Source organism: Argentina silus, assembly GCF_951799395.1.
Source record: "Argentina silus genome assembly, chromosome: 21".
Lineage (NCBI taxonomy): Eukaryota > Metazoa > Chordata > Actinopteri > Argentiniformes > Argentinidae > Argentina > Argentina silus.
This window is the reverse complement of record NC_139675.1, coordinates 4,685,643-4,697,478: the sequence shown is the minus strand read 5'-3', so window position 1 is coordinate 4,697,478 and position 11,836 is coordinate 4,685,643. Positions and strand designations below refer to the sequence as shown.

The 11,836-nt window shown below is 42.5% G+C and overlaps 1 protein-coding gene across 1 annotated transcript; it reads right to left on the bottom strand.

Moving 5' to 3' along the window:
- Nucleotides 1-1,458: 1,458 nt before the first annotated feature.
- Nucleotides 1,459-2,497, bottom strand: hand2 (heart and neural crest derivatives expressed 2; the record flags this gene model as incomplete). The annotated part of the gene is made up of 2 exons (XM_083692755.1): nucleotides 1,459-1,557; nucleotides 1,967-2,497. The coding sequence occupies 2 exons, from the start codon at nucleotides 2,495-2,497 to the stop codon at nucleotides 1,459-1,461; spliced, it is 630 nt and encodes a 209-aa protein (XP_083548881.1).
- Nucleotides 2,498-11,836: the final 9,339 nt, after the last annotated feature.

Below are 11,836 nucleotides of genomic sequence, written 5' to 3'. Positions count from 1 at the left end.
TAGAAACAGTAGGCCTTAGAGCAGCATAATAACGGTGGACCTTATAGCATATGTGTTGTTTTTTAGTTCACCCTTTTGGAGCCAGTATGTAGGCTAAAGTAAGTCAGCAGCCGTGCTTCCACTAGCCAAATTGCCTACAAACAATAGGCCTGTAGTTGGCTAATATCACTACTACTACTACTACTACTACTACTACTACAACAATAATAGTGATAATCTTACTATTGATAACTAATAGTAATAGTATTAAATAAATTAATAATAACACTGATATTAATAATATTAATAATACCAAGCATATTAAACATTATTGTAGGCTATACTAATAGTGTTTTAAACTGATAGTAATTATCTCAGAATCATCATTATCAATTATATAGGAACAAGAAGGAAGACATCATTTGTGTTTTGACCCCGATGGTAACAATGTCTACTTATGCTACGTTGAGTTGGTCATGCACATGACCTAATGGACATACACATAGTTTGATATAAACAATTAAATAACTGACCCTTAAGGGAGCTTATAGCTGACCGAAGAACACAACGTGGGTTTAATTAGGTCTACTCGTCCCGCGCACTCTACATACAAATATATATATTTAGTTTCATTGTTATTTTCTCTCTCCAACACAATCACCCATGTCAGGAACTTGCATGTTCTCATGCAAACCGAAAAAGTCTTTCCCGCGCCCGTGGGAATGTTTGTTTGACGAGCTGTTGTCTGACGTGACTCACAGAGGAATACAGGCCCAGGCTTACAGTTGGAAATATTTTAGAGGCCTCGAATAAATACCTTTAGCTTTGACAAAACTAAATAAAAAGTAGCGCATAGCCTAAGTCTCAATTTAAATATATATTCCATAATTATTCCAATATATGCAACAAGATGGTTGACTTTGTTTAAAAAAAAACACAGTGGTTTATTGAATTAATTACATTGTTTACATCCCATTATTTAAATGTCACGTCTCTGGACGGAAGTGCACTTGAGTGGACTAAACAGCTGTTTAAAACACGACCAAATACTGTATACGACCACAAAAATGACAACATAACACTTCATGACTTTCAAATAAAACATTGCTTGAAATGCACTACGACATAAGCCAAATTCCATTGATATTAATATCCAAAGACAGGGGAGAGAAATAGAGAGAGTTAGATTGAGAACCTAAACTTCACATACACCATAGTGGCCAACATTTATGTTTGGTTCACTTTTGGACAAAAACAAACATCCACCCACATATTAGACGGCACACAGTCCCTTACCAAGGGGGTCTCCTCCTCTTTTAAATGGAATGGGTTTTTTTTCTTCAAATATCCACTCTCCGTAGCGGCAATTGCACATAAATATTCCATTAAATAAAGTGAGAGTACAAATAAATGAAGTCAAGAAGACTTTTCATTTCAAGTCTGAGAGAGGGGAGGGAGGGGGGGGGGGGGGGTCAGTTTTCACTGTTTGAGTTCCAAAGCCCAGACGTGCTGCGGCCAACCTGTCCTCCCTTTGGTTTTCTTGTCATTGCTGCTCGCTGAGCTTTTCAAAACTTCACTCTGTTGGAATTAAAGAGAAGTATGCAATTTATTATTATTGTTGTTGTAAATATGCGCCGGTATATTTTCACCACTTCTCTCTAGCGTCCTGTAGGCCTATAGGCGGTAGAACCAAGAGCTGCTTTAGGCCAATGACTACTATAGGCCAATGAATCAAACTTCGTGATATTAGAGAATAAACAAGCTACCATGTATTACTCTACATAATCCAGTGTCAGTAACATAAGTCGTGTATTATTTGTATGAGTGCAAAGTCAGGATATTTCAGTGAATAAGTATTATCAACTATTGGAGCACAACAGACAATATTCAAACCTAGGGAAACGTTTTTTCAGTTGGAATGCTGACTCGTGCCTTATCCTGTCTGCATACATGAGTTATACATCAATTTAATTTACTATCGCCTTACCACTTCTTTCTTTCGTCTTTCGTCTTTCGCATCTGTCTTTTTGAAGTCCGCTTTGAAGGCCTCTGCCTCTGCCCCGTTCTGCTCATCCTTGTCCAGAATGTCCATGAGGTAGGCGATGTAGCTGGTAGCCAACCGGAGGGTCTTGATCTTGGACAGCTTAGTATCCGCAGGAACGTTGGGAATACACTCCCTGAGCTCCGCAAAGGCGCTGTTGATGCTCTGAGTCCTACGCCTCTCCTTTCTGTTCGCCGTAGGTCTCCGTTTCACCGGACGGGGTCCCATTCTATCGGCGCCGGCCCCCGGAACACCTCCGTAGTGCGCATGGTCTAACACCGGGGTGCCGGTGGAGTACTCGGGGCTGTACGACGGTGCCATGCTATAGTCTGGGGGAGACATCTCCGGGTGGCTTATCAGCCAACCGTGGAAGTAGGGGTTCTCCTCGTGACAGCGGCTCGCAGCTGCAGCTGCAGCGAAGGAGTAGCCGTCGTGATGCATCACCGGGTGGTGAGGGAATCCACCAACTAAACTCATCGCGACAACAACCAAAAACGACTTGTTCCTATAGCGAACCACGCAAAACAAACGCGTTTGCTCTCTCGGATTATCGGCAAATTCTCCAGATATTTTAGAATGATGTCCCCATAAAAAAGTCAATTTGCACTATTGGTCATTTGAAAAGCTCTGCGTGATATGTTTGTCCAATGTAGACCCATCAACTTTTTCCTCAGTAATGCATGCGCTTTTTTAAACGTTAGGCCAACTTCTATTCAGCGATCAACTGTTACACGGTCTCGGTCTAGTGTGAATTTAAAAAAAACAAAAAACGATATCATCTACTTACACGCATTTCTCCATTTGTCGATGTCCAAAGCGAGATAGTCCCTTTTCCATAACCGAGACTCACAATGCATGCTTCATCCGATGAACTGACCTCCCAATCGCTTGGATTTAGTTTTTCACCACACTTTCCTTGAATTTCAGACCTGTTGTGGGAATTCATTAACTAGGACATTAGACAACAAAAAGTCTCAAAATCCCAGTTGGTGGTGTGCATGCAATACACAGGCTTTACTTTTGCACACAGCGAGAATTCCTCCGTTTGATCTCCATGTCACAGCTTCATTTTTAGAACTACTTGGGTTAATATATGTCGTCAAGACTGCTCTCAGCCAATCACATCGCAGAGTAGGAGGGACATAACCTACATTGCAGGGTGTTTACGCTCCTAAATTTCAATGGCCCTCTTAAGTATTGGCAGGCTCAACATTTTTTTTTATTAATGCCACTAAGATTGTGAAAAATCCATATGCCTACACCGCGTAATTATTGCAATTACAAGACCATCAACGAAATGACATGTGTGGACGTCTTTGCCTTTAAAGGTAAACATTGAGACTCTTGTTATTTAAGAATGACTACTCAATGCAGTCTACGTTTGAACACCGATTAAGCCTTTAAAACCGGTTGAAAACGGTGAATGCAATGCATGTTTAGTGAAAAAGAGCACTCATTCTGACAGTTGCAGTAAACTATATTTCCGTAATCAATGATTTCAGTTGTCCGTGTCTGCCTGTCTACTTTTTGATGCACCTCGAAAGGCAAACAGAAAAGACACCAATAGCCTGAATGAGCCTTACAACACATGTATGATAATAATGTTAGATTTCCCACTTCAACCTCAAACTCACTCCCTCACAGGGAAATTATCTGTTAACTCCGTTGCATACGTTGTACCGCATTGGTCAACAAAATAATATGGAACAAAACCGAATCATTTAGTAAATTAATCTCCTTAACGGGCTCATTCATGAAGGTAAATCTAACACAAGTCTACACGGTACAGCTAGGCAGGCCTACTCACGTACACTGTCAAATACTTGGTTATCTCAATATGGCTCTGTTTGCGAACATTGCACAAACAGACCTATACTTCGATCACAAACGGTCTCTCATTATTATACGGAATATTAGGGCACATATACAGAAAGGCTTTATTGTTTGGCCTATGCCGCAAAATATCTGTTATAAATTATGTACAAATGGCACTCAATGACCCCCGACATTAGGCCTACAACTCACCGGAGGCAACATTTTGTATAAAAACAAACAGTATTTCTAACAAATTGTAAGAATTTCATCACAAGGTTATTGTGAATAAACAATATTGTATTGCATGCATCATTCTCTAGAAATATGTTTTGAAAATAGAAAAGTGATCACTCACGACCTCACGCCGTGGTAGAAATGAAAAAAATAGTTCTATTGATGGGACAATTTATTTTCGCAGACTCTGATAATAGTCTAAGACAAGGTAAAGAGTTAATTCAAATAGATGACCAATTTAGTTTCAGGGCTCATTCGAATTACTGTGTTATTTAGAATAGAGGTAGATAGTTACACCCATATTTTTCTATGGAAATCTCATCGGCCTTAACCAAGCGAGCAATGGATATTTCGATTAATACTTTGCCATATAACGGGTCTACAATTAAATAATCATGCTTAATCAAACATATTAACTCAATCATTGCATTTATTCAACCGGTAATATATACATTACGCATAACATGGGTCCCAGAATAAATTATTTGGCGTACAGGAGTTGTTTTATTTGGACATTCCTCAGCATATCTTTTTCAGCCCACACACCGCATGTGTGTGTGTGTGTGTGTGTGTGTGTGTGTGTGTGTGTGTGTGTGTGTGTGCGTGCGTGTCCGTGTGTGTGTGTATGTGTGTTTGAGAGAGAGAGAGAGAGAGAGAGAGAGAGAGAGAGAGTGTGTAAAAAAAATGCTCAAACTCACAAAGGAAGGCACATGATTTATATTTGTTTAAGTGTTGTATGTGGGGCTCAAGTGTAATTCATCTGGCTGCATGGAGGTTCGTTGAGTAATTTAGATACGCCGAGTCTGCAGTTAATGACGTGTAATCAGCCTATAGGTCACTTGGTCAGACTCCTGTTACAATTCCCCCCTCTACTCTCTGATCTCCTTTCAAACTAAATTTCATACAAATAAATAAAGTTATGCAGGGCCAATTGTTTGAGCGTGAGAGAAGTGGTTGATAAGCCTGATAGACATTCAGCAGAACAGAAAATGGAAATGGCATTGCACAATTAAATACAATTAAACAATAATCTACATGTTCAACGTTATTAACTAAGATTCGAAATGAAGACATTTAATAGTAGAATAATTATTATTACTATGTTGCCTAATTGTTGCAATAACCTACAGGCCTTCTAACACATAAACGTAGATTTCTTTCATATATGAAAATATTGGCACATTATCCTGCTTGACCTACAGCAAAATAAGACATGGGCCTATTAACATGTATCCGTGTAGAAATTATTAGAGAAATAAAAATAGTAAAAAAACAAACAAACCAACAATCAAACACACCTGTTGGTCTACAGGCAAAGCTCTTATTGGATTATGGATATTCCCTGCTTTGTAGGCTATACCGTTAACAACATTTGCTCTGAGAATGACTTGCAACAGGCTGCTTTCATTGTAGGCTAGAAGGCCTTGAAAAACGGACCCTCCCTCCCTTCCAAGCTTGGCTACTTCTTTCTCTCTTGAGGTCTCATTAGCGAAAGCCTTTGGGTTTTTTTTCTCTCCCGACATTCCCTTAATTCAGGAATTTAAAATATAGCCTTAAATATCACACATCAAAAACATGTCACCCACATTTGACTTCACGCATTATTCCCATCCAGTTGTGTTGCTGGACTTGAATCAGGACCGACCGTTATCGTTGATTGGCTCCAGTAACACCGTCACCTCCCTCACCTCTATCCGCCGAGGCAGCAGCGACGTCCTTAGTCGAGGGTCTAGCCTATAGGCAGGTAAGCGTAACAAGCAGCCCGGCTTAATCTATCCCTCCATTAAGCCCCTCTGATATGTCAAGTGATAGAGAACAGACTAAACGCTGGATTTAAGGGACTTTTACGAGAATTTAATGCAATTCACCTGCCTTTATGAATTACAACCATTAGAAGCCAGCTTAAATCCAGCAGAGATTCTTTGAAATGCTGCTGCTTGTTATTGCCATCGCATGTCATTTATAATATGCAAGAAGACGGAGTGAGAATATTCATCTATTCGAGCAAAGCGATTGATGGCAAAACATCATAGAGAATCAGATAGCATATTTTTTGCGTATGCCGTTTTTAACATTTTGCTTATTTTTTCATGCTTAGGCCTATGTATGCCACTTACGTGATTGTGAAATGAATGTTATCTGTTGAATTTAGTTGATGTTTTGGCCCAAAGAATGAAGCCCTTGTTATATGTATGGCACTATTTCATGTCCCCTTTTTCGTCTAAACTGTTTTACGTTCTTTGACTCACCTCGTCAAAATTTCCACGAGATATTTAGCTTCTGTTTACCCTTGTTTAAAACCTGCAATACAGTGAAGTATCAACTTAAATGTGATTTAGTCATGTTGTGAAACAAGGGAAATACAGAGAACTCAACCGAAAACCGAAACCGGCTTTTAATTTATAAACAGAACAGCTTTCAACCCACTAAAATATTGACTACATAAAACTATTTCAACCAAATATTTATTTGATTTATTTCAAACAATAACTGAGGAATCAATATATGTTTTTAACTAAACATTTTTGCTTTAAATAACTGGGCCATACATCAATTGAATAAAACAATTTGTGTGTACATGATCAGGTTGCCATGGCTGTATTTTCCTTATTTTTTTAAAATCTATGTTATTGAATTCGAAAAATAATTAAAGTCTCAATATGATGCATATATTGGTAACAATATTAAAAGAAATTCACACCTTGAAGTCCCTATAAATTGCATAATAATAAAATATATATAATAATAAAAAAATAAAAAAGAGTATTTTCATCTTACACGTAACCCATCAGTTAAACAGAGAGGCAGAGGTATCTCTCTCAGGCCTCTGCACGCACGCACGCATGCACACACACACACACACACACACACACATACACACACACACACACACACATACACACACACACACACACACACAAGCTGATAGCCTATATGTTGTAAAAACGTTAGGATTCTGCCGTGAAGCACCACATATCTTTGAACTAACAGTATCGGGTCAAATTTGTTTTGGGAACTCTCTCCCTTCGACAGCCCTCCAGCTCTCCTCTCCTCCCTTCCTCCTTTTCCTCCCCTGTTCATGTATCTGTCTCATCCATAATTGTTATCTGCAGTGGTCATCACCTCCTCCGCTCCTGTCACTTAGCACCTGTTCTCCCCCCAACACCTCATCTCTCATCCCTCCATCCCTCCATTCCTACATCCCTCCATCCCTACTACTCTAACCCACCTCAGCCTGGGAATCACTCAAGGTTCCCATGTTCTCTCTCTCTCTCTCTCTCTCTCTCTCTCTCCCTTTCTCTGGACCTGTTGTTATGTGGTAATGCTCTGCTCTTATCTGCGTTCTTGTCCCGTGTTTTAAACAGACCTTCCCACTCCCGCCCCCCCCCCCCCCCCCCTCCCTCCTCTTCTTCTCCTTTTTCGTCTTTCCATCACCACCCACTTCTGTTCTCATTCCCCTTTCTTCTCTCACTCTTTTTCAAAGGGCTCTCCTCACCTCTCCCCACACCAACAGCGCCCCCCCCCCGCCCCCCCCCACGCCATTGTCTCCCCTCTGGGTGTCCGTCTCATTACGTAAGCCTGAGGTGTGAGAGAAAGAAAAGGGTACACCAAATACATACTTAATCTCCCGTGCTTTGAGGCAAAGGAGCTTCTTATTGTGTGTGAAACCCTAGAGAGGTTGTAAGAGGAGACACCCTCACCTGTGGGAAATCCACATCAGTCCTGTTGTCCGCTTTCACATGTGGACATACAAACCATATATGGTCATGACGATAGAGATACATACATACATACATACATACACACACACACACACACACACACACACACACACACAGGAGCTCATGTTTGATGCTAACAGCCATTACCCCTAACCCCCCTCTCTCTCTCTCTCTCTCTGTTTATCCAATATCCAGAATCAATCTCCCGCCAAATTAAATGAAAAGAGAAAAATCATTACGCTAATGTCGAAGGCTAATTTGCGACGCCAGCCGGGGATTCTCATCACTATTTGTCCAAGACTTGATTGTGTTGTCGATGTGCTATTATGCTCTCTAAAGCACAATAACACTCCTCTGGCCTTCTGCTGGGTTCTGGTAGCAGCCATATCACAGAGCACGAGCCGGGGTCATTTCTGAGACAAATCAGATTCATAACTCAGGATTCCTGGCTAGCACAATACGACTAACCCGTTTACGCCACGCATTCCAAATCCAATAACAGGCAGGGGATCTGGTCCTTAATCAGAGGCACATGTTCCCCCATGGTGGTGGTGTATGCTGTACGCAAAACAACATGGCGTCTGGTGTCTACTGTACTGGTGGGGGGGGGGGGGCTCATCAATATTAGGTGCGCGTGTGTGTGTGTTTGTATGTATGCTTGGCTGTGTGTGTGTGTGTGTGTGTGTGTGTGTGTGTGTGTGTGTGTGTGTGTGTGTGTGTGTGTATGTGTGTGTTTTTTTTCAATAAACTGAACAATTAGAAACGTTGTCCATGTGTTCCATTATTTTTTTTTATTGTTAATCAAAATCACCCCCCCCCCTCCCCTGGGTACTGATCTTGGGTCAGTTATTAGTTCTCTGCTCTCTGATTTTTGAAAGGGAAAGCTGTTCCTAGATCAGCGCCCAGTGGCAACTTCACCCCCAGAGCTGTGATGGGAAGTGACCAGCTGACGTACTTGTTTTACCTCAAAGCAACCGTCTGACAGAGATGGATGTGATATGATGACTGAGTCCAAAAGTTATGCATTTGTAATGTCATGCTAATGGTCAATTATGTAATTAGCATGTAATTAGCAGTTTGGCCTGATGTTTAGCTCTGCTGGTCTTGTAGCTCCGGGCCATTAAAAATAGAATACCTAATACAATATCAAGTCATGAATCAAAAGTGAACAAGATGAACACACACACACACACACACACACACACACCACCAGGTCATTTGGTGATTGATGGGAAGCGTCAAGTAGGAGTCTGTCCTTGTTTAGTAATGGAGCTCTCATTAATGACCCAGCGAATGGCTGACATCAAGCAAAGCTGGACCTCTCTGTGATTCTTCCACTCGCTCGCCAGTCTGTTTTCCTGCCCTGTTTTCTCATCCTTAGACAAAGATGGAGCACCAGCATGCACCTGTGAGGCACCTCACCAGTTACTCCTAGGCCCAACTGGCATGTTGGGAGTGGGTGTGAAGTCCATTCATGCACCTCATTTGTCTCTCTCTCTCTCTCTCTCTCTCTCTAGTTCTCTCTCACTGCCTCTCTCTCTCTCTCTCTCTTCTTTTCTCTCCCTCCTCTCATCCGGGGTGGGTGACCCCGGGCTCAGGATTATTAGGATTTCCAGTATACCAGTGTTGCGCCATCTGGCAACGTTTGTGTTATTCAAACAAAAAGCCAACCTGTTTCTCTATGGAACATATGGCACAGGGAGTCCAGATTTGGTAGTGTGTGTGTGTGTGTGTGTGTGTGTGTGTGTGTATATATGTGTGTGTGCATGCCTGCACAAGTGTGTGTCACACATTAATAACGTATTGTTTCCCTTCTGGACGTGTGTGTGCGGCCTCTGGTCGGTCTGGATTTCCCTTCTCCTTTTCACTATCCAAACCCCTCTCCCCTCTCCATCTCTCTCTCTCCCCTCTCCATCTCTATCTCTCTTCTCTCCATCTCTCTCTCTCCCCTCTCTCCTCTCTATCTCTCTTCTCTCTATCTCTCTTCTCTCTATCTCTCTCCCCTCTCTCCCCTCTCTCCTCTCTATCTCTCTCCTCTCCATCTCTCTATCTCTCTCCCCTCTCTCCCCTCTCTCCTCTCTATCTCTCCCCTCTCCATCTCTCTATCTCTCCATCTCTCTATCTCTCTATCTCTCTATCTCTCCCCTCTCTATCTCTCTCCTCTCTCTTTACCTCCGGTAGGAAGGGGGGAAAACAAACAGCCATTAGCATGACATTGTGTGCTTTCACAGCTCACTGATAGACATATGTTTTGACTGCATCCGATGCGTGGTTGTTACAGTAACTTCTTGCCATGTGAGCGTGATCCCCGGTGGATGGATGTTTTCATTGCTCCTGAGTGCAGCCATTACGCCTTGTGGAGGAGATGTTCCGAGTGTGCTTCATCACATTAATGACCAGACAGACACTCCTCCCTTTGCTCCCACAACTCAACCGCCCTACTCTCTCTCTCTCTCTCTCTCTATCTCTCTCTCATGCTCCTTTCTCTTACTCTGCATCTCTCTCTCTCTCTGCCTCCCCCATCTCTCTCTCTCTCTCTCTATCTCTGCCTCCCCCGTCTCTCTGCCTCCCTCTCTCAGTGGTTTTGACAGAGTGTTTCTCTCAGGTCCTCCATAAGTCATCCTGTTTGGCCTGGCTAGCCTTGATCAATAACATGGAGGTGAGTGGAGGTTCACACACCATAACCCTTTACTCCCAGAGGGGGTGAACCAGAGAGTGGAATTCCCCAGAGATGATCCTCTGATGATAGTCATCCAACCACAACCATCCCAGGACATTGCTGCCCCGTTAGTCGGTGTGTAAAGTTTGTGGTCAAGACCGATTTATAGGGAGTGAACTATGTGTGCGTGTGTGTGTGTCTGTGTGTCTGTGTGTGTGTGTGTGTGTGTGTGTGTGTGTGTGAGTGTGTGAGCGTGTGAGTGAACACGCGCGTTTGTATGGTCTCCCAATACCCATTATCCCTCCAAACCATGTAATCCACGCACACAAAAGTGCCGGGCACTAATTTACGGCCCCCTGATGGATTTACGTACCTCTCCCCATTAGTGTGTACATTACCTTGGCCATGTTATGTAATGGTGTTAGAGAGATTTACAGAAAGGATAACAAGCCATAAATTTGACATGGTCTGTGGTGAGAAGCTCAGGACTGGGAGAGTGTGTCGGCATCCTCCTCCAATAGGTGAGACAAGAAAAACAGACAGGTCTTGTAAAAGGCCTCAGGACTGGGTGTTTATCTGTGTAGAAGTCTAGCGGAGGAGCAAATAAAGTTGTAAAGTTGTAAAGTTCAGCCTGTCCGTGCAATAGGGATGCATAGCGGGACCATAGCTGTAACAGCAATTTTTCTTGTTCTTTTGTTGAGTTGGGAAAAGTTTGTGCCTCTGTCTGTCTGTCTGTCTGTCTGTCTGTCTGTGTCTGTCTGCCTCTCTCTCTCTCTCTCTCTTTCTCTCTCTCTTTCTCTCTCTCTCTGTTAGGAAGCCAGGTGACACTTTGCATTCCACTATGCTCAGTAGCGGATGTGTACACATTAAATGGCCCATTGTAACTTGTTTTGAGAGGTGAAAAGTCCAGTGTACCTTGGCATGGCTGACAGTGAAGTATTTCCCTCGTCATTAGTAATAGATGAGTGAGTGAGAAAGAAAGAGAGAGAGTCATGGAGGAACAAGCCATGCCACGGCAGGTCAGAGCAGGCCACTGCTGGTTGGGAGAGGGTCTATTTTAGACCATGCCAGTTGTGCCAACTGATAACACAGCCCTTAGACGCAAGTGCAGTAACTAGTAACTTTGTCTCATGGAGTTTGTCCCTCTAGAGTTTAGACCAGCTGTTTTTATTCACAAGTGTATATATTGTGTATTGTCTTCTAGTGAACCTGAACCACTGAACCAATGAACCACTGAACCACTGAACCAATGAACCACTGAACCACTGAACCACTGAACCAATGAACCAATGAACCAAAGAACGTGAACCATACCTCTGTAGGAGACAGTATCTGTGTGGACTTTGTGCACGTGGCAACAACATCAGTGTGTTTGTTTCTTCAGCA